The sequence below is a fragment of the Rhinolophus sinicus genome, linkage group LG04 (genome assembly GCF_036562045.2).
Source record: "Rhinolophus sinicus isolate RSC01 linkage group LG04, ASM3656204v1, whole genome shotgun sequence".
In the NCBI taxonomy this organism is placed as follows: Eukaryota; Metazoa; Chordata; class Mammalia; order Chiroptera; family Rhinolophidae; genus Rhinolophus; species Rhinolophus sinicus.
This window is the reverse complement of record NC_133754.1, coordinates 83,480,312-83,505,212: the sequence shown is the minus strand read 5'-3', so window position 1 is coordinate 83,505,212 and position 24,901 is coordinate 83,480,312. Positions and strand designations below refer to the sequence as shown.

General features: G+C 34.7%; 1 protein-coding gene across 2 annotated transcripts in view; it reads right to left on the bottom strand.

The window, feature by feature from the left end:
* Nucleotides 1-24,901, bottom strand: part of GPM6A (glycoprotein M6A) — a 237,758-nt gene that overhangs the window by 104,209 nt on the left and 108,648 nt on the right. The window contains exon 1 of one of the 2 annotated variants that reach the window (XM_019749471.2): nt 17,730-18,786. The exons of the other annotated variant lie outside the window; for it this stretch is intronic. Coding sequence (XP_019605030.1) covers nt 17,730-17,766 — 37 coding nt within the window. The 5' untranslated portion in view covers nt 17,767-18,786. Of the gene's footprint in view, nt 1-17,729; nt 18,787-24,901 lie in introns of those variants that run through there. 2 annotated transcript variants of the gene reach the window in all.

Here is a 24,901-nt window from a genome sequence, read left to right as displayed (position 1 = left end):
AGCATATACTGTGATCTTAACAAATACTAAGTTTGATTCTAACTTCTTTTAGATTCACATATGCACGTCTGTAAGAGGAATTACAGTCAAACATTTATCTTGATTGTAGCCCTTCTTTGAATGTCTAGAGTTCAAGTATTTTCTGTTTTAAAATACTGTGCAATTACACATAATAACTTAAATAAGGGCTCATTTATTCATTCAATATTTATTGAGTATCAATTGTTATGCCATTGTACTCAGAACTTTGAATTCAAAATTAATAATTCTTGGATTTTATTCTAAAAGGAAAGTCAAGGAAGAAAAAACAAGAAACAGTAATTGATAATTCTGAAGTTCATGGCTGATGATAAATGTGGGAGTCTAGGAAAGCTTTCCTGATGAGACATTGGTTGATCTGTGGCCCAAATGATGAATGCAATGAGGTGAAAAAGAGGATAAAGAGGGAAATCAGAATAGGCCAGTACACAAGTATGCGTCATGAGAGGGCATGCCATGCTGAGAGAGGGACAATTTCTATGTTGTGTGAATGAGAAGTTGGAAAATAAGGTGAGAAGAGTTTGCTTTGTTCATATTGTAAAAGGCCGGCTATGCCAAAATAAAGATAATGGATTTAATCTTACAGGGAGTAAAAACAAAGAAAGCCTTTAAGCTACAGAATTCATGAATATATTTAGTGTGAGAAAAATAATTCTAATTAAAGTGAGTAGATATTGGATGAAAAGAAGCATAGTGAAAACTGCAATAGCTTAAGGCAAGAATTAAGAATCAGACATAGATGAGAAGCCAGAATTAGGAGACAATTCTGAGGTAAAAGCATCTGATGACCGATTAGATATAGATAAAAATGTGGAAGGCGTTAGTCATGATCCCTAGGCTTTCAGGTTTGGAGACAACGTATATAAATGGTGTAAGAAGTGATGGAAGTCAAGAGCCAAGGATGTAGAGTAGATTCAGTAAACTGATGAATTCCATTTTGTACAAGTCACATTTGAAGTACCTATGGATATCTATGGTAGGCAGCTCAGCTGGTACTCAGTGATTCCTGCTTGTAACATTCATGCCTTTCTGAAATCTCCTCCACTTGAGAAAGAGCTACATTTATTGATTTACTTCTAATGAATAGAATATGGCTGAAGTAATAGAATATTGTTTCCAAGATTACACTATACAAAAGGACTGTGACTTTCATTTTGCATTCTTGTTTGTAATCTCTCTTAGATTCTTTGTCCAGGAGAAGCCAGCAGCCAAGTCATGAGACAACCCTGTGGAGAGGCCCACATGGTAAGAAATTGAGGCCTCCCAACAAGGTGGCATGTGAATAAGCTACCATGCAAATTCACTCACACGAGATAAACATTTCGATGAGCCTGCAGCCATGGCCAACAGCCTGACTGCAATCCTGTCACTTTCTAACATATCACTGCTTTTCTCATAAGCATATCATTGACATTTTTGTATTGAACTATTTATTTATAGGTGGATGTTGTCTTAGTTGTAGTCTGTCTCCAATTCCACATCAAAAGCTCCATAATCTAGTCTGCCTTATTCAGTGAAATTGAGAAAAGTGGCTTGCATGTAGTTATTCTGAAATATTTGTCTATGCATAAACACAAAAATTTGCAGATTTGAGATGGCTTTTAGCATGGACAGGGGGGCAATGTAATATAATGAATGAAAATAATAATATATTCTAAAAGATTAATAAAAGTCCTTTTGGATCATCTGCACTTTACCAATCAGTTCCAATCATTTAGATGATTTATAAACATTGTCTCATTTAGTAATATATCAACCCCAACATATAGATACTATTTTTCTTACTTTATGGATGATAATATTAAGTCTTTTGATCAGAAGTCAAGTTACCTGACCTAAAACGTGGCCAGGATATGGCAGAATGAGGATCTGAACACAAGTTTGAATAGTCCTGGTTATTTCCACTACCTTCCAGTCCTGGTTATTTCCACTACCTTCCTCTGGCCATTTAGGGTTTTTCATTGTGAATGTGCAAAAGATAGAATATGAGCCATTTGCCCCACTAACAAACCTTGCACATTGTGTTTATCAAACAAAGACCATAATTCAGCAGTGATATTTACCACTGGGAATCCTGCAAGAAGTAGTGAGGTATAACTCCTAGGATAGTACTGAGAGGAAGACATGGTCTTCAAGCTTTCATCTGTGCAAGCTGCTTGCTTGTTTGTTTTTGAGCTAATGAACACATACAAGTTCCCATAGGTATTTCTTTCCCCAGACTATTTACCTAACTCATTTTGAAACTTGCTCTGATCCCAAACAATATTTTCAAGAATTTCTATAAAGTCCTGAACTGTATTTTTTGTGTTAAGCTTACATCTTCATTTTTCATAGTAAAACAATTGCTTCAGAGTCTTAAAGATTCTCTTCTCTGGAAAAATTAGCTAATTTGACATAATATCCTATACCGTTGTGTGGAAAACTGCCAGTTATTTTATTTTTTTCTCAATAATATATGTACATTTAAGCAGGGAAATGCAAAAACAAACAAACAAGAAACCTCTATAACACATGCCAATAATTGGGATCTCAACAGTTTTAATTTCTACTTTCATTCTATTTATTTTGTCTGTGACTAAAGGATGCCTTGTGATAACAATATTGACAACCAACTATTTCAACTATGTTTAGAGCTGGTCTTCAGTGGGTCTTTCATGACCTCTGACTTACAATTTCTTTATGATGTTTGTTAATTAGCTAGTGAGGTTGACAATGGTATTAATACCAGCAACAGTTCATGACACGCAAGTGTGACATGCAATCAATGTTAAATCCTACCCCAAATAACTGAGCGCCCATGTATACTGAATACATGATAACTGTTTTATTCTTATGTGCATTCCATATATTTTCAGTAACTCTAAGTTTCTTATCTCAATCAATTCCCCCATTATCCCATGATTAAATTTATATATCTACTGAATAATCCAGATGGAAGTCTGCACAGTTGGCCCTCTGTATCCGTGGGTTCCACATCCACGGAATCAACCATCAATCAATCGCACAAAAATGTTACGTTGTTGTTGACATGTACTACTGTGTAGTTAGGCCTACAATGGTTGTGAATGTACCCAACATGTACAGACAAGTTTTTTTCTGGTCATTATATCCCAAACAATACAGTATGACAACTGTTTCCACAGCATTTACATTGTATTACATATTATAAGTAATCTAGAGATGATTTAAAATATATGGGAGGATGTGCATAGGTTAGGTAAATACTACGCCATTTCATAGAAGGGACTTGAGCATCCACAGATTTTGGTATCCTTGGGGGTCCTGGAACCAATTGCCTGTGCATACGGAGAGACAACTGTATAACACTGCACATTCACAACACTTTTTGGAGTAGTCAAGCACTTATGCACATGATCACAGATTTCAAAACTCCTTTAGATTTTCAAAAGCAAAGTTTTTGAGTTATTATCCAGAAAGTTCTTGTTTTAAATGACTGCCATCTCTGACTATGTTTTCTTCTCAGGCTTTGGGATTTAAAATCCAAAATACCTTTATTTTGATATACAAATTATAAATCTCAGTTGGAAAATTTACCATGGGTTTTATCCGGTGGCAATAATCTACTAGACCAGTGGTTCTCTATGTGTGGTCCCAGAATTAACCACTATAATATCTCTTGGGAAAATGTTTGAAATGCAAATTCTTGGACACCACCCCTGGACATAGTGAATCAGAAACTTGAGGTAGGGGCAGGAGGGGCCGTGATCTATATAACACATCCCAAAATAGGTGATACTCAAACAAACTAAAGTTTGAGAACTACTCTGTTAGACTATGGTGTGTTACACACTTGTGTAATTTATAATGATGTGTAAATCCCATAAGGCACAAAATAGCACAGTTAATAATCATCCCTCTCTTGTAAGTTACTCATTTCTAATAATTTAAGGCAAAATCACCACCTTACCGCTCGCAAAAGTTGCTGTCGTATCATTTAATAATTTTTAAAGAAGTTCAACTGTTTAAACTTAACATTAAGATTATCTTTAAATCAAATGTCCTAACAGTGCTCAATTCACCTACTTTAAGGTGAACACAACTCTGTTTATGATAGCTGTAATCTAGTTATAGAGGGCAGATAAATACTTCCTTGGCAGTACCACTGCATTTAAATAGCAAAACAGAAATCCTTGGTTATGGAACCAAGAAAACTTGAGAAACACAGCTTGGGTTTAACAAGAGCCATGTGGTGAGTTTCTGTAATCTTCCTTGCAAATTCACCAAACATCTCCTTACTAAAAATATACAAACAACAGAAAAACTCTTTTAAACTACCTTTGGTGCGTGTGGGGGAGGAACTTATAACTCTTTTATTGACAGTCACAAACTGATAACTTTGGTTTTTGCTTCTTCTCAAATGTGTCATTTCTATTAATCTCTTCAACCTGAGTCAAGTCTTTATCAGACCAAATGTAGCACACAGTTGTAATGTAAGGATGCTATTTTTTTCTTTGTGGCCTATATTTTCTCCTTAGAAAATAGTGGATTTCCTCGGGAAAGCAATTTTACCAAGGGAAATATAAAATGCATCTTTTACACGACTCCAAAAGAGGTATTCAGTTTTTGTCTGGCAAATCCTCAGCTGTATTTCACATAAAAGAAAATGAAGGAAATTGGAAATCCTTGCCAGAGGGTAGTCGTGAGCAGAGAGTTCAAAGATTTCAGCGATTGATGCGTAGTAACATCTTTTTTTCTTTTTCATTTTGCAAAATGGGAAACAACATTATTCTTTCCCAACCATGCTCTTTAAATAGCCGTACCAGTCTCATTCCTGCCCCAGGATGTCTTAGGCAGAGCCCACACTTCTTTCCTGTCAGCTCCCAGAGAGAGCTCCGGTCAGCTCTCTTATCTCACTTCTGACAGACATCAGCCCATTCTGAAACATAAATCATTTCTGTTTTGGCCAAACCATATATCCATTTCTTTAACTTCTGATTATGAACCACTGTCATTTCTGGGCAGTAGCATTCAATGACCTCTTCTAAAACAGCAGACACTGAGCTGATAGTCTTTGTTCTTCTCTCACCCTATGAACTCCTAGAAATTTCCACAAATCTAAAATTCAATTGAAAACAATTTTGGGACTTCAAATTGTAATAAAGACTGATATGAGCACAACAAAGTAAAAGCATAACGGGCACAGAAATAATATTGATATTTTCTAAACAAAATTACAAATTTAAATATTGTAGTGAGGGAGAGGGCTGAGGTACAACTGATACCTCCAAAGACGTCTATTTAAAGTTACCCAAATAATACAATATATATTCAAACACAAACAAAAACTCTTACTCAAAAAGCATAATGAGAAACCCTTTTGAGAAAGATATGATTCAAATATATTTTCAGGTTTAGTTCTTTTTCATTCAACTTGTTATGGTATCTCAAGTGGAAATGGATTTTAGATAATAAACTTTAAAGAAGTTTAAATTTTTTTTTTGTTTCAAATGATATGATCCTGAGAGTACAATTTTTTTTTAACTATATAGATTTCCAAGGGGTCAGGAAGTCATTAAATAATTCCAATAACTGTGTAATTTGTGGTGGATGATTAAACATTACCACAGAGATTCAAGAGGAATCTTAATGGGATTCTACAAAATGGAAGCACAAATATCTAAAAATATATACAAAATATAACAAAAATAAAATTACACATGTACCAAAATCTGGGTTAGAAAAAAAAATTGCTTTACTTATTCCATGTATGCTAACCATGTATATGTGAATCCATTTTTCATAGTGTGAGTGTCATATCAATTGTGTTGAATAGAAATCATCTAAATTATGATGGGACTCTTCACCTTCTGGGCTAACCTGGTCTGAAACAATTTAGTCCATCATATAGCAAGATCAGGTACATCCAATTCTTTCCCATCCATTCCCACTTTTTTCTCATACATACCCACACTTAAATATCCACAGGTAAAATTATGTATATATATAAAATAAAGGGCACTCCATTGTCCTCCAATGCTGTCCTGCATGAATGTCCTCTGAAGCCTAAATTATTGTTCCATCACATTTCTAAATCATAGATCATAAGACCCTTTCGATTAAGTCTGCTGTTTCTTGCACAATAAAACTTCAAAGGGACCAAAAAAATACTAATTCAAGTTGATGTCTAAGTTCTATTCAATATTGAAATGATATGTAATTATTCGTCCTTCGAGGACCACAGACAGCTTTACAAACTTATCTGAGATGATATAAAAAAAACACTACACATGACAGAATGGCACTGTCAGCTTATGGGAGAAGAGATTCCACTGAGTCACGCCACATATCTGGAAAATTATTTTTGGAGTGTTATTTTATCTAAGGAAAAACAAAGCAGATATTCATTCCACTCTCTAGGTGAAAGGACATGCTGTCTACCTTTGAACAGGCAGAGTGAATCATAAACACTAATTCAGTGCAATGTTTAACAAGCCTCCAAAGTACCAATGTCATACAACCTCAAAAATGAGAAAAATGATCACTTTGTCATTATATACGAATGCATCAAACAAGAAAGTCTTCTAACATTTTGCCAATTTTTGCTAAAAGAGAAAATAACACAATAAATTAATGAGGTCACAAAAATTTTGAAGAATATTTGATAAGCTTAGTATACTCCATGTAAATGTAATATGCAAATCTTAATTATGTCATACCATATATTATCTATTTTCTACGTAGAAATAATGAATACATTGAAATTTTCAAAAATGTAATACACTGGTAGTATAGATATATCAAAGTGCCATTGTTATAGATCAAAATTGTCTAATATTAGCAATTTAATACAGGTCAACTTAATACATCTATAACATAGATAAATAAGTCACAAATCACCCAGTAGACATTTAAAAAAATTATAATAATACCTAAAGAGAGATGGGTATAAGTCAATAAATAGGAAGAGATGTGCTAGGAATCTGATACAGATGGAGTGGAGTGCCCAGTGGATCTGATATTTTTTAAATAGAGTATATTAGAAGAAAAAAATATACTCTGTATTTTTAATATTTTGAAAATTATGCAATGCTTGGTGGGATAGAGACATGGGGAATCCAGCTGCCTGAACAGACCTCATCACCATTAGGTTATAATGGTGCTGCTTTTGCATCACTTCAGAATTCGAAAGAAAACAAAGTACTAGAGTTGAGGCCAGAGATCGTAATGATGATGTAATTGTGAATGTGATGCAAACTTTCCTCCAATTTACCGGAAACAATGGGTAAAAATATTTTTAAATATTCATATAAAAATGGTAGCCACAGTTGATATATAGATGTGGTTATCAAGTATCATTATGAAAGAACCGTATCTATTAGTAGTTCGTGTCATTTTTGTGGTGTAGAGATCAATGTCAGTAATCAGTGTTTGCTACCTCTATGATGATTAAATTTTTATCTAGTGTTACAACAAATCACTGTATAAAAATAATAAACAAATAAATAAAGTTATCTTTTCTCAGAATCATACTTTTTGACTTGGCCATATAACTGGCTTATAAATTTGACATTGTAGCCTCACTCGGTACTTATAGAATATGACATTGTTTTATGTTGAGGAAGAACTCACTTTCAGTTTCACCAAATCATGGTATCACATGTTTATCCCAATGCATAAATTAATGATTAGTGTATCAAAATATTAGTACACCAAACTGCAGGGTGATGTTGTGTGGAAATACTCCTCACATACCATTAGCTAGAGCTTAAATGCCCTGTTTTCAGACTGTGCTTTATTCACAGCCACAATATCTGGCAATTACTAAAGATTATATACTGATGAAAATATGGAAACTGAAAGCATAAAAGAAGATAAAAGGAAATTTGATACTCATTGACATGCTCTTCTTTGAATTTATGATCTTGGAAATTCACTGACTAGATATAGCGCCTGTAAGACCTTATCTCATTAAATTGTCCTCAATAATTTTAAACTTATTTCTTTCACAATTTTGTTTCCTTTGAACACTTACTAATAAACACAAGGTGCCTAGTGTCAGCAAATTTATAAACCACTATGCTACATTTTCTTTATTAGCATCTTATAAAATGTTATGAGACATAACTTCCCAAGTTTCAGTAGCTATCTGCCAATCTTGACAGTTCAATGTATTTCACTCAGTTGTTGGAATTGTAATGCGAAAAATATGTGGGCACTTTAATAATAAAAACGAAAATCTATTCATTTTCATCAAGGTTACTATCAAACTACTGAATATATTCCAGGTCAAAAAAAAAAAAAAAAAAAGAACTATTTTAAATTCAAATCTAATGGCATAAAATGGAGTAAGGGTATCATTTTTCCAAGCTAGGTTTAGCTGCTCTGTAAGCTCTGTCATTATTTAGTAAAGGGTTTTGTATCAGTCCTTTAGCCTGTATGGTGTACCTCATCTTTCTCCTCTTCCTCTTCATCCTCCTTTCTTTCCCCTCGCCATCATCATCATCATCATCATCATCATCATCTGATATGAACAAGACTGTATTCAGTGCACTTTGCTGGTTTGGTTCAAAAACAAAAGATAAAACCTGTACTCATAAGGTATTTGTACTTTGAAAAGGGGGATGGGGCATAACATACACATTAAAAACTAAACAATAAGAAATGCCATTCATTAAATGTTAAACAAGCATTTAAAGAATGACTATTACAATTCAAAAGAGATGAACACTTTAGCTTGCTTTAATTTTCAATTCTGACTCTGTCTCAAGGAAAGTTACTTAGTTAAAGGTCACAATGTGTTATGATGAGTGGAAGGGGACATGGAAAAGGGATCTGAATTTTCTGAACTTCTGTGCTGCAGATATTATGATAGGCACTTTCACCTCTTCACTCTTTCAGCTAACACTCACATTAAATCCACCAAACCTGAAGATAATGGTAAATAAAACTAATTTTTAAAACTGTGTTTTGAGAAAACTAGGATTGAATAATGCAGATTGAGTTACATAGAAAGTAAGTTAAGGGAGGAAAAGAGCCAGGGCTGCAGGAAAAGTCATCTGATCTGGGAATCCATGAGTTAACTGGCCACTCAGTATGACAGTTGACTACAAAAATTGCTGACTTTTCTACCCGTTTAAGGTTTATGAAGAGAATATGAGTGTATGGTTTCTGAATTTTAGATCTTATGACTTAATTACAAATTTCTATAGTGGATGGTTGACGAAAGAGCTTTAAATGTCTTTAGTTTCAATTATTCTATGCGTAGCATTCAAAGTCATCTTTTACTACAAAAGGATGAGATTTTAAAACATTTGATGAAAAACTATCATAAAATCTCTGAAGTTTAACAAACTATTAGCTAAATCTGAGTTTGGTAATATGTGGGCATTACTTCAGACAGTCAGAACTTTTCAAAGTTCAAGGTTGGTTTTAATGGACAAACCATATCCAATGTCATATCTAAGAGTTCCCTTGCTCAAACAATGCTCAACCCTATATTTTAAAAATTAATTCTAATTGAAAAATACTTAAAGGTGTTTTATCAAAAACAAACACAATTCCAGCAGCCAGATGGCTCAGCTGGTTAGAGTGCGAACTCTCAACAAGGTTACTGGTTCAATTCCCACCTGGGATGGTGGGCTGCATCCCCTGCAACTAAGATTGAAAACAGCAACTGGACTTGGAGCTGAGCTGCGCCCTTCACAACTAGATTGAAGGACAATGACTTGACTTGGAGCTGATGGGCCCTGGAGAAACACACTGTTCCCCAATATTCCCCAATAAAAAAATAAAATAAAAATAAAAAATATAAAAGACAAACACAATTCTTTATTACCACCAAAAATGAAATTTCAAGTCTACAATTTCAAAATTTGAATTTGAATGTTATTATTATGAGAAAAATGATTTTCTAACTAGACACATTTTCTAAATCAGAACTGAAATGAAGACTATCCCATTTCACTAAGTTAAAATCATGTTTGTTCCCTGGATAATTGTGTAAGGTTTTCTTCCCATTCTCTATAGAGTTGAGTTTGAACTAAAGAGCCACTGACTAAATAGCATGTACATAAAGTTAAAAAATATTTGAAATTGATAAGAAAACTATAATCAATATTTATTAATTTATTAACATATATTGACACGAGATACTCAATATGAAGTACTTAGGACAGTGCCTGAATTATTTATACTAGCTATTATATTTACTTCTTTTCCATGAAAAGTAAATCATTAGTAAAGGCAGCTACTATGTTTCAGATGTTCAATCACTAAACTGAAGTGCAAAATTGATATGATATTGACTATTAAAAATGAAAATAGATGTCCACTAATACAAGAAAGGTGATACGGAGAGGTATCTCAAAAATTGAAGAGATGGCTAAGTTTTAGGAGAAAGGGATTTGACCACATTCTATTTATCATTTGAATTATTTACTAGAACTTTTTCACATCAAATAATAAAAGAATATAAACAATTATAAAGTTTTTCCTCCACATTTTATTTTATTAAGAAAGAATAGCTAATTCATTATTCAAAGAAACCTTCTAATGGGGGAATAAATTGCGTTAAAACAACAGAGAAAGTATTTATCAAAACACTGAAATTTCTACTATTAATTAGTGGAAAATGATAATTTGCAAAAATTTTTAATTGCCTCACTTTTACTTAAGAGTAAAGAAACAGCATGCATGCTCCATAATAGGAGGCAATGTGAACAATATGTTTTATGTTCCTACCATCATTCTCAGTGGTAGAGTCCATCAAATTGTGCTTTTGTCGAGGTAGGTATACTAAAAGATTACCATTTCTCATATAATAGAAATTTAAGTGCAAAACCATTAAGCCATTTAAGCAATGTGCTAAGTAAGATGTTTTTCTTTCTTTTGGCAATTATTCTGGTTATACACAGCAGTCATGTTCCAATATGTTGATATACCTTAATACTTTAGGAATACACATCATTTAAAAGCCAACAGTCATCCTACCTTTTTCCTCTGATTTCAGATTTTCTCATATTGTAACTTAATTCCCCAGTGAACTCTATAAACAGGCCCCATAAGCTACTGACTTTCATCTGTGACCAAAATTATATTTCCCACTCACAATTTGTGAGAAACAAATCAGTTATCTTCTGTTTTTCTCTCCTTTTATTTTCACAGACAAAGAAGGAAGTTTCTTTCAGATTAAGAATATGCAAGACAATGGTTACAACTTGAATAGAGAACCCATGGGAAAACATGAATTATTTTTATAATGTCAGCTAATCCACAGCTGTGCCACCTGTTAGTATGGATGCTATCCAAAAGGATTTGAAACTAAGCCAGGCAGTCTGCCTTCCATGTATGAAAAAGAAAATTGTTAAACATTTTGCATGGGGGGAAGGGTGTATGTGTAGAGGAAGATGGAGGCCAAAATTGACAAATTAGAAGTTGTTTCCTATATTCTATGAATCCCACATGCACCACTGCCTTTTGGATTAATTAAATAATAATTAACTTCTGAGAACCATTTTGAAGTCGTCACTCTAAGTATATTCTGTAGCAACATTTCAGTCTACTGTGCTGAACTTCTCACTTATTCTCCTTAAAGGTTTAAGATTAAGTTTCAACGCAAGGAACTAATGAAGCAACTACAGAAGGTGCCAAAAAAAAATGTATGCACATTTTAAGAAAGGAAAATACTGTATTAAAATTGTAATACTCAATATATACCGATAACAAAAGATGAATACAAGTCATGTTTGACTTCTGCAATTACACATTGCTACTGTAATTCAAATCAACTTCAAAAAGTAATACATAGATAACATCTCTTAAAATATGTATACATTTTTTGGCACCACCAGTATATCAAGCACTTTCATTCTAAAAGATAAATACACTAATTTTAATGATACGGTAAAAAAAAATCTACATATATCCTTTACCATAACAAGATGGTGGAACATATTATTCAGCATTTGGGTTCTCTGAGACAAATAGCACCAAAGTTATTTAAAAAAAAATCAAATAAAAAAAATCAAAACATAATTAGCAATTGATCCAATGAAAACATAAGATGACAAAATTCTAAAACATATCTAAACCACAGAAGTCATAATAACTTGGGCAATGCAGAAGCTCTGGTAATTTCTATTAAATTTTATGAAAACTACACCTAATTTTCCTCACTGACAGATGTCTTAGAACTACATTGAATAACAAAATGAAGTTAATTTCTTAGACTTCAGTATTAAATGCCATAAAAGCACAGCTATCAAATCATAGGACTGATGTCTCCTAAACGCTTTATAAAATCTGAATCGCTATGCTTCTTCTAGTTTTGTTATCCAAATGCTGAGATGGCACCTGACAATAATTGTTAAGATACAATTTGTCCACTTGAAGTTAGACAAACAAGACAAGTTCCCTTTTTCATGGATCTTCAAGCAGCCAACATCCAAGAAGCAAAGGGAGGCTAATTAATTCTCCATTTCAAGGACTGTTCAAAGGTTTTTGATGTTATTATTTTATTAGCCACTGGTCTTTGGATTTCAATAACATACTATTAAATATTTTAATTCTATTAATGAAGCAGACACTTTGACTCATTCTGGCTTTTTAATTTCTTTGCAATGTTTCTCAAAATATTTTATTACCAATACTTATTTATTGGTAAGTGGTGGCTTTAGGATGAACTAATTATTCTCAATTCAGGATCTCTTAGAATGTTTTAAAGAGTGGTGCCAAGTTGAGATTTAAGTACACAGTATTTGTGTACATGCCACTTAACAGGTTCAACTTGGGGAAAAGTTCTTAACATTAAGCCTTCTTACATAAGACTCCTAAAAGAATCTGGACATTTTGAGGTCTTTCATTTAGAAGTTTTTTGATTGCAAAGAACAGAGGTTCATTCAGATTAGCTGACGGATGGGCAGCACAGATACTATAAAAATATATGGAGGGATAAGTAGACCCTCAGGGCACACCAACAATCATCTTTTCCCAATTCTCAGGAGAGGAGTCCTATTGACCCAGTTCATCGTTTTGGATTCAAGACTTATAAATCATATGTTGCAGGCGCACCTAGAGATTGGCTTTCTTTGGTAAAGTTGTCCACATACGGCCAAAATAGCCAGAGTTGGTGATAAAGAATACAGCCATAAATTATAGAGCATGGCTGATTAGTGCAGCAGAAGTGTGTGGCTGAAGCAGAGCCACTTAGGAAAGGGTGTGGCAGGCAAACTGTAATTGACATTAGGGCAATTCAGGGTGTGGTTATAAGTCAGATTCTGGCCTCAGTCTGACTGTATGGAACTCTGGCTCTACTACTTGCTACTATGTGACTTTTGTCAAGTTAATTAACCTATTTGATTTTTAGTTTCCTCAATATTAGTGCCACTTAAGGTCATTGTGAAAAGTCAATGAGTTAATTTATATAAAGTCCTTAGGCAACAGTCTGGCACTGAAATCACTGGCCAATTTAGGTAGACCAATATCACCTAGTGTCATAGAGCCGAAGTTATTCCCTTTTCATTTATTATACTGGTGTCTCTTTTTCGGGTATGATGTCTACCTAAGGAAGGGCTAGTCTCCAAAGACATCTTTCAAGGCAAAAATAACCCTAGTTAAAAAAAATATTTTCAAAAAGACTTTCAGTCAGCCCATAAATATGATATATATACTTTTGTGAATAGACTCCTATACAGCGATATGTGTGTATAAATGTATAATGTAAAATGCAAAGTGTATAATGATGAGCAGACAATCACATATAAGTGTACAGTATTATCAATTATGAGATAGACATTAAGATGGAATGTCCTTTCATCTACATGTTCTTGCTGGTTTTAATAAGGAGATGCTGACATGACACATATGTTAGTGATGTTGGGCTAAGGATGAATGACGACTATGAAACAATGGTCCTATGATGAGTGTTGAGATAATGAAGCTGGGCCCTGTTCACACCAGGTTTGATCTTCTACTTCCTCTAGTGACCCAGTCTTGGCGAGTCACCAAGGATGAATTCTCTTGGGGTAATGGTAGACCAGACTTCTGTGCTGGACTGGAAGTCAGTGGTTGATGCTGTGCAGCTTGAGAAGTTGACAGCATAGATTCATATGCTGCTGGTTAATTATACGAGAAAAACATGAGTAACACCATGGCTATTATCTTTTGAGCTGATTAAGTATTTCTGTACATGACATGTACTTCTGAGGCTTATTTCATATGATGGTCATGTCCAGAAATTAAGTCAATCAGGTTTCTGGCTGTTTGGAACAGTTAAGCCAATTTATGCAGTTTCCAACTTGCTAGCCCTTCCTGTTCACTGTTATTTTCTTTTTATCTCTCTATAATTTTATCACTTCTTCTAATCATTGATTCATCAGCCTACTTCTGTTACCTCCTCCTAATTCAGTAATGCATTCATTGAGGTTATTTACAAAAAATGGTCACCCCCTTCCCTGACCACTTGAACATGCTTTCACTAATTCACTAATGATCAGACACCCTTAAATCATTTTCATCTTTTCCAATAGGATTGGGCAAGGAATTCCAGACATAGTTGCATGTCTACGAGTCATAAATGTATATGTTTTAAATCTTTGTAAAACTCTCTTCAGGTATTTTGCTTAACCCCTCTATGGTAACTGAAACCCTTGTCATGATTTGGTGACCATGCATCTCAATTTTTGATGACAGAGATGCTAGGTTTATGATGGCTGTACACAAGGGCCAAGTTCAAAACAGCCTCTTTTCATTTCTTTTCCTTTTGTTTTTTTTTTTTTTCCCTCCAATACCAGAACACTGTTACTTTGGTTGAACACAAGATAAAATAATTGGCTTTCATTCAGAGAACATGTTTGTTTTTTTGTTTGTTTGTTTTTTTAATGCATGCTTCTTAAAGCAGTAGGCTCCCACTCAGCACAACGAGACCCTCACCTTCAGGGAGTGTGGCAAAAATGAATGGAGAAACAGATTAATGATGTCATTTCAGTGTTAGACCAAGGCCTGGACTCACTGAGCAGAAGGGGTGGTGACGTCACTCACACTTTTAAATTACCTTCTCTCGCAGGCAGAATACATATAATAAAATTAAGGTAAACATTAGGACTGCTTTTAATCATAGATTAAAAGGGGAAGGGAGATCCCATTATGAAGAAAAATAGATTTCTTATGAAAGAACTTTTAAAGACCTTAAGCATAGCCTATATTATTGTTTCAACTATGTTGATGAAACCACCAGCTTCCATTTACAATCTAGTTGAATTTGAAAGGTGACATGGGTAAATACTGACATGAATTTAAGTCTTTCTAATTTGTAACAGGGAAGAATAGGTTTAAATTGTAAAAAAGGAAGAGGAAAGCATCTTCAGAAGAAAATTCTGTGGTATCTCGATTATTATTTAAGAAAATCCTATGCAATTTAAGAAAAATAGGATAAGTGCTAATGCAAAGTGCTGCTTTCCTTTCAAGTAGATAGGTCGTTAAATCTGTCCACCTAAACTATTAAAAAACCTCTAATGCTCTGCCTATGTATCTCTGCCTTCTCAATGTACATTCATCATTTGTAACAAATGTACCACCCTGGTGTGAAATGTTGATAGTGACAGAGGGGGAGGTTGTGGATATGTAGGGGCAGGAGGTTGACGGGTATTCCTTGTACTTTCCACTCAATTCTTCTATGAACCTAAAACGGATCTAAAACAATAAAGTCTACAAAAATTGAAGAAAAAAATAAAACCTCTAATGATTTTACCTGCTTGTCAAGTAGCTCTTCCAACTTAGATCGCATCAAATTGCACACTGTCCCCACCTCCCTAAACATATAGAGAGAGCATTTACATTCAAATACCACTTTCTAAGAACAACCTTATGTAGAAAAGGTCTCATAGGCACATCTGAGAGGAATAGAAGACCAGGAATGAAGATAATTAAATCATCTTTTTCTCAATTATGAAAAAAAAATGCTTCATCATAGATATTTCAGCTATGTATCTTTATATACTTATAGACTATTATATAACTTCTCTTTTAATTAAAAAAAATTGTTTTCCACTGCTGTTCCTGATTTAAGTATGCAAATCTTAATGATAAAAAGAACCCTCTGCAACAGAATCTTCCCCATCACGTCACTGCTGCCCCCACCTCTGTGAAGGAGAGATTTTCAGTGTTATCTAAGAAAAAAACATCAGAACTAATTACATCATTTTTCTTTCCTGCATCCACCAAGGCTTGCTCAGACATATTCAACCTGTTACCACAATCCATCTCAAGGTTTTACTTAGTGTAATGAATATCATTCCCCTTTTAAAATTACCAGTTTTTCTCTCCTTAAACAAGTTGACTAGCCAAGAAGCAATCTCATTATGTGCTACAAAAAAGATGTTAAAATATTTTATTCCTGAAGCAAAACAGTTAGCTGAGATGCTTTTTAAGGATAGAAAATACCAAGAAAATATGCCATTTCGAATCACAGATGAACCCTTAAGCTCTTTGGTCATATAATGAAGATAGTTGAGTTTGTTTTTTTAAATTTAAAAAATAGATCACATGATATTTCTGTAGATTATTATGTTTCTATCACAGATTGTCATTAACAAGTGTTTATGATACTGGCTTATTTATTACCTTCGTCTATGGCTTATATAAAAACCTTTATATATTAAATGTCATGGTCTTTGATTATGTGTGTGTATGTAAGTGTAAGTGTGTGTTAAGAGACCCAGCAAAGCTGAATGGCTCAAAATAATGAAAAGACCTATACTGTTTCCAAACTACCTATTCTAGCATGTAAAATATAGTTTTCTAAAATAGTTCATTTATATATATTCAAAATCAAATTTGATAGCTGAATCTTTTCAATACCACTCTTAAATATTACCTTAATGAATTATTACCTGTGTTACTGTTTCATCCTAAGAACACAAGAGGATTTTCTGTAATATTACATAAGCCTGACAGCAGACATGAAAGACAACACTGCCGATTCTGGGGTGAAATCTACAGTTCCCTTCAAAGCCAACACTTGACACACAATATAGAGTGCTTGAATCATTTGAAATTGCCAATATTTGGCCATTTTTAACCTACAAAAAGGACAATTTAACTTATGTGGCCAGATATATCTACACAGGCTTAAAAATGCATCAGAAAATATCCTTGATGTGTATTACTCAGAAGTTGATTACGGTCAACTCTATAGAAAGGAAAACCTTAACATCTGTATACACTCTGAAAATCGATGAACCTTTCTCCATCTATATTAAAACTACATCCATGCCAAAAAATATATATTTTAACCGAAATGTAATAAATATACTCTTGGTCTTTGTTCTATCAGATGTCCATTCAAAGGTATCGATAATGGTTACATCATAAGATTTTTAACTACGACTAGCTCCAAATATTGCCTTTGTGGCTCACACCAGGAATCCTTTGACCCAGCTCGACAAGTGTGAAAACATGAAATAAATTAAGGTTAACAAAGACTGGTCTAAGGACTAGTTCGCAGTAATACTGCAACGCTCTTATCACTAATACCCAACTTATATCTGAAAGATTTGCAAATAATGACAACATTCATGTGAGACATTACTGCAAGTGAGGAACAGGCGAAAGGGGAAACAAAAATGCCTTCCAAGAGACAAACATTCATTAGCCCTACTGGCAAGTGTCTAAAGCAAACAAGGAAACTGCAAAATAATTACTTAGCTACAAATAAACCCTTTTTAGCACAGTACCTTTTTGTGTCTGTCCCTCTTCCATATTCTCTTCCATGGCTACCTTTCTTCAGTAGAATCTGGTACACGGAATTAATCAAAAGCTCAATTAGATGCTGGAAAAACTGGTGATTTTTTTTTTCCCTGGGAGGCTCCAACAGCAGTGGCTTGGGCAAGTCCTGGGAGCTTAGCTAAGGCTCCCTCGCGCCTCTTGTTTGCTTGGAGACAGGCTGTCAAGTGTAATTTCATTCAAATTACTCTTCCGTGAAGATTATCAATTTTTCTTCTCAAAGCTGCCCATTGTGTACCACTGTAAGCAGGTATTCAAGCAAGTAGCCTGAGAATTTTGGGGGGAAATCTGGTCTGAATCCCAGTAGCAGAGACTCTATGATTCACAAGCCTTGCTTTGCATTTAAAATGGGGAAAAGAAATTGAGGTTTGTATTGAAATCTGGGCTTTAAATTGGAAACAGGCTGCTGTGAACAGATGGAGGGGTGTCCTCCTAACATGAAGCCGACCACCACCCCTCAATTCCCCCCTTTGCCACCAGAGTGGGAAAGCCCAGATTCCTGTCACTTCTTTATGCTGCAGCAGGGCTTCTTACCCAGTCAGATACCTTGCAAAAATGCCTTTTTCTTATTTCTCCTCACTAAGTATCTAGTTAATTTGATTTAAAAGTGCCAAAAAAGGATGCAATTATACCCTCTCAGGGTTTAATCTGAAAAAGGGTATTATTAAGAGAGGATTTATAAGCTCACACCTTTCAGATTTAAAAAGATATACAAGTATATGGTTTTCAAAAGAATGAGTATAAACCTTTAAGCCTGAAAGATGTGTTTTAAGTAATTATTTTTCTTCAGTGCCATAAGACTCTTAAAGGAAAGGGAGAAAAACACCGAAATTAAATAAAAGAATCTATTGATGCCTTTGTAATTTATTGTTCTGATTTTAGCCCACCAAAACTGCTGGTTTTAAATGAGAATCTCTTGAAAGAGAATTGTTTCAAGGGTCATTACTGGGAAATGAGAAGGAAGAAATTCTAGATAAGGAACAACAGGGCTAAGCAATTTATAATGGGAGTCTGCAGTCTGATTTGGAATGCAAATCCCAACGCTGCAGTCTGGCAAGAAATTAGCATTTGTACTTCAGCCTCCGGAGTGACAAGGCGCAACCCAAGAGTCTCAATACTTCACAAAAGGTATAGTAAGAAAATAAACAGTATCTCAAGGGGAAATAAAGCTTGACTAAAGTCTAAAGGAAGAAGAATCTCTGTCTCTGTCTCCATTTCTAAGCAAGCAGGCACATACACACACGCGCACACACAGTATTCTTTACCTTTGATGAAAATTAATTCACATCCTAATTATTCACAGTACATTTCTTGCATTATAGCCTATATTTCACATATATGTTTTAAGAGTGGGTCAATAGCATGTTACACACCACCCGCAAAATCATTACTAAAGCAACTAGAAGAAAGAATGTTTGTACAACATTCCACTTTCTCATGATTTCTCATAAAAGAATGTTTAGCCTTCATTCTATAACCATTTGTATTTATTTTCTCTAGTCAAATGAATTTAACCCATAGGTAAATATACTTCAAATAAATAGGAAAAAAACAAAACAAAAAAACTATGTCGCCTGAATATATTCCAATCTGTATTCAAGGGTTAGTGAGAGGGCTGCTTGCCCAGGGCAGTGATCAAGAGAAGGAAGCCACAGGGAAATGGAAGAGCCAAATCATACAGCTTCTCTGCTTTCCCTTACCCCAGGCTGACATACCTGGCATAGGGTCCAAACAGAAGGGATCATCACCCCTCATTAATATTTTTCATTCATTTTATTCCCCAGGAATCATCAGTGAAAACAAACGTTCAATAGTAAAAGCAGTAGAAATAATGCCACTTGAAATTCTTAGAGCACTCTACAATCTACAAAACACATTCAGATGCATTAATACATTTGCAAAACAAATAGGAAAAGTGCTTTTTTCCCCACATTTGCTGTTGGAAAAACTGAGACTTGGGCAGACCCAGCAATGAGGCCAGTAAACAATCAAGTAAGTCATAGAACCCTGGTCAGCAATGCCTTGTCTAAGGCTCTGAACATGGCAGCCATTTTCTACTTGCTCTATTCCTAGTGTCTTCACAAATCAGCTTCAGTCTATAGCTTTCTTTTTTGCCAAGCACATGAAGGGAAAGAGTGAAAGGAAAATGAAAGGGAAATGTAAAAAACATATTCATTGGGCAAGATAAATGGAAAAGTAACTATGACTTCTTTTCCTTCTGGCTACTCTGGAACAGAGCAACAGATTCCTATAAAGGATCAACTTTTTTCTCTAAACTAGACTTTTTCACACAAAAATCATTACCTGAAGAAGTCAATAGAATTTATACTAATTTTTTAAATATACAAAGAACCATCTCAAATCCAAGCTAAATAGACTCATGAAGAGAAACAGTTTTCTTACGGCAATCACCTACCAGTGAATGGAGATTCATTTTTTATTGTGGTAAAATATACATGACACAGAATGTTCTCTCTTGATCATGTGTAAGTGTACAGTGTTATGACATTAAGTACATTCACACTGTTCTGCAATCATCACGACCATCCATCTCCAGAACTTTTCATCTTTCCAAACAAAAACTCTGTCCCCATGAAACATGAATTCTCATTTCCTTCTCCCCATTTAAGGACAGTTGTGGCCAATTGTCATTTTTGGAATTGTTTTTTAAAGTCTTGATCTCATTTGAACTAAAATTATTCTGAATAACCAAGTATCTGAAAACTAGTTAGGAAAGAAAAATGGTAAACATCATTGTAGATTAACTTTATGAATTTTAAAATATACTATATGACCATTAAGAACTGACAGTGCTTTTTTTCCAGATCCTTAAGAACTGTAAGTTGAAATGATGAGATGCCTCATCTAGTATTCTTTTCATTATATCACACTGTATTTGCCCCACTGTATTTTAGTCATTTATTTAAAACATATGAGTTCAATAGTTATTTTAAAATATGATAATACACAATTTCCCTTTCAAATATTGTCTAAGGTATATTTCTAATATGTACGAGGTTAGAAAAGTTCGCAAACTCATCCTAGAAAAAGTGCTACATACTTCATTGCTGAATATCACTACAGTCACCTTTGAAGTACTCCCTTGGGAAGCTATGTACTGACGCCAATGTCTAGTCCATCCTTCAAAGCAATTTTGGAACTCTCTCTCTGGAATGGCCATCACAACTGTTGTTGTATCACCCTTGATGTCCTGAATGCCATCAAAATGTCTTCCTTTCAATATTTCCTTTATCTTCAGGTAAAGAAAGAAGTCATCGGGGGCCAGATCAGCTGAGTAGGGAAGGTGTTACAATACGGTTATTTGTTTACTGGCTAAAGACTCCCTCAAAGACAGTGCCGTGCGAGCTGGTGCATTGTCGTGATGCAAGAGCCATGAATTGTTGGCGAAAAGTTCAGGTTGTCTAACTTTTTCATGCAGCCTTTTTAGCACTTCCAAATAGTAAACATGGTTAACTGTTTGTCCAGTTGGTACAAATTCATAATGAATAATTCCTCTGATATCAAAAAAGGTTAGCAACGTCCATGCAACAAGTTTGCGAACTTAATTGTCAGACCTCATATTACCTTTCTCCTGTGTTAGCTAGAAGACACATTATCCACCGAACCTCAGCCCACTGTAAGTTCTTCTCATTTCTCCTAATTCACCTTAATTTGGAGCTGGCTCTTTAACGCTTCATCTTATCTTTATAAACATTTTATTATCTAAACCAAGAAAATATCAACATATTCCTATAATATATAATTAATCATCTTTGTGATGTTCAAAATAGTGTTCAAAACACAGTCAAGTAAACAGAGTTACAGATTAAACAGCAAGTTGATGATCCCAAATACATCACCAACTATAAGAAATGGGGAAAAAATGACAAAGTTCTTGGGTCAGAAGTAGAAAAACAGACATGTGGAAACATGATTAGATGTGATAAAAAAAATATTGTGAATGCTTAAATAAATTAAAAAATTATTACAGTAAAAGACACATTGCCATTAATCCCCTTCAAAATATTCTTCCTCGCTTCAAACACACTTATCCCATCGTTCTTGCCACTTTCTGAAGCAGTTCTGGAAGTCCTCTTTGGTGAGTGTCTTTAGTTACGCTGTCATGGCTGCCTCGGTGTCCTGAATTGATTCAAAGCATTTTCCTTTCATGGTCATTTTGACTTTGGGAAGAGCCAGAAGACACACGGTACCAGATCTGTAAATAAGGTGGATGAGGACACACCATAATGTTTTTATGACAGAAATTGCCATACCAGAAGCAATGTGTGACAGGGAGCATTGTCATGATGGAGGATGAAGAAAAGACACTCATGAAAACTACTTCAGAAAGTGGCAACAATGATGAGATAAGTGTGTTTGAAGTGAGGGGGAGTATTTCAATGTGGGATTAATGGCAATGTGTCTTTTACTGTAATAAATGTGTTTTATTTAAACATTCACCATATTTTTCTATCACACCTCATATAAACCAAGTATGGTACGCAGGACAAATAGACATGAACACTGTTTTTTCTTTTTTTTTTTCTTCAAATGTTTCAGACACAGATCCAATACTATCTTAAGACTAAAATGTCTTAGTTGGTTTCTTCTTATATTTTGACAAAGAAAAAGAACCTCTGGACTGCTGGTTTGAGCTCTAGGTCAGAAATCGGCTTCCATAAAATTTTCTCAAAGAAAATTAAAATCACCACAAATACTTAAATGTTTTAAATATAAAAACAGCATAACAGTCTTCAGATTTGTCTAACTGTATAATGCAGTTGATTCACAAAATGACCCTTTCCTTTCCTTTCCTTTCCTTTCCTTTCCTTTCCTTTCCTTTCCTTTCCTTTCCTTTCCTTTCCTTTCCTTTCCTTTCTTTTCTTTTCTTTTCTTTTTTTAAGTGTGTTTTTCTAGGACCCATCAGCTCCAAGTCATGTAGTTGTTTCAATCTAGTTGTGGAGGGCGCTCACAGTGTGAGTTCCATGTGGGGATCGAACCGGCAGCCTTGTTGTTAAGAGCACTGCACTCTAACGAACTTAGCTAACTGGCCGCCCCTTCTTTTCATTTCTTTATTGCACAAATGTTTATTTAGCATTCTTACATACATAGGAACTTGCTGTAGGCAAGAGAGATAAATCCCTGCTCTAATGATGTTTATAGATTAAAAGCACAAGACAGGTCAAAAATCACAATGCTGTGTGACAAGTGATAACTAATAAGGATAAAAAAAGCACAAGGTGTTACATGAGCCTAAAACAAGGATAGCTAACTAATTTTTTAGTTTTGATAGTTGGGAAAGTTTTCTTGTTTTTTTAGAATGTATAGGTTGATCTGACTTTCAAAGGCTAAGCAACTTTCTCAAGGTGACACAGCTGGTGAATGAAGGAATTGGGATTTGAATTTTGGTCTTTCTAATTCTAAACGCCCCGCCCCCCCGCCCCCCCCCCACAAAAAGGTAAGTCATTCAGTACTCAATTAACACAGTTTAAGACAGCTCATGGTAGCATTTCTTCGTTTTTGAGTAAAGTCTTAGTGTTACAATGAATGACAATGGACACAACTTATACCTCAGATGAAGGATGACTTTTCTTGCTCCATTCATTTGCACCAAAGTTTAACAATTTAGAAATCTCAGTTAAGCCTAACCTTACATATTACATTGGATATTGCAAATGAGAAACTTGTGAAAATAAATAATTAGAATAGAGAGAATGAGAGACAGAGAGAGTGAGAAACACACCCACCCAGAGAGAGAAAGAGAGAGAGAGAGAGAGAGAGAGAGAGAGAGAGAGAGAGAGAGAGAACAAGAAGTTCTGAGTTTTGAAATGCTGATTTTAAGTCTTGCTTTGAATATTCCTGTAGACACAGATGATAGGACAAATCCTCTGAAAAAGCTGATTACACAACATGGTGAACAGAGAAATGATGAGGAAAAATAAAATTCAACTCTTCTCAACTTTATAATAAGCATTTTGGTCTTTTTGCTTATACATTTGATTCCAAGTCCTTTTATGGATGGAAGAAATATGAAAGCCTACTCTCTCACATTTCCAGGGATCATCTTAGGTAGCCTACAATTTCTTATCTCAGAGAAGGGAACTACTGGAGGATTGACAACTTTTCTCATTCTTCAAAATGCCTTCTACCAATACATATGAACTAAGGACTCAAAGCAAGGAATAATAGGCCTCTCCCCATGGGCAATCAAATAAAAGTCACTTCATTTCCTATTTCTAAGTGGGATGTGTGATTTTATGCAGTTTGTTTTATGTGAGCTGGATATCTGAAGATATTTTGGGGGTTTGTTGGTCTTGAGCAAGAGACCTTTGACTGTGATCTACTGTCCATTAATTAAGGATAAAACAAATATGTTCAAGTCCTGCGTGTACCAGAATAAGGCAGGAAACATTCTCTCAAGAAACTTTTATTGGCAATGACATATGGTCTATTTGGATGACAGACCATGGCTCCAGAAATGTTGACACATTCAAGTCTGCAAATAACCTACATCCTAATAGTTCACTGTTAGGTTCAAATGAACCCTGGAGAACACCACTCAGCTCCAATCTGCTTGTGTAGGAGTCACACAACCCATCAATTTGCCACTGCTCTTTACGGTTTTCTGCAGTATGCTCACGTCACTAATAAACACCCCACTGCAGTTGTCCTAGATCAAATGCAAAGCTGATTTTTAGGATTTGATATTGCAAATATTAAGGGAGAACTGATTTATTTCCTCCCTCCATCCCACTGCCTGAATTTCAATACAATTTATCTACAACTCATATTTTCCAAGTACCATACATTTTCATTTTTAATATTTCAATACAGATGACATTTCAATGCGGATTTCCTTTGCCTGACTGAGAGCAGAAATCATAAGTTGCACTTGTTTTTCCCTCACTGTTCCTAAAGTGAGACTGAGTACCGACCTATTTTGCAGTACCCAGCTTTCCAGGGACCAGGTCTACCTTTTCTTATTCAGTAACACTTAATAAATATTTGCATGGCACCCCTGTATGCTAAGCACATTTTTTATCTTACTGACGATTTACAATCCTGGGACTGAGTAGTATTCCCATTTTATAGGTGATAAGACTGAGATTTAGACAAGCAAATA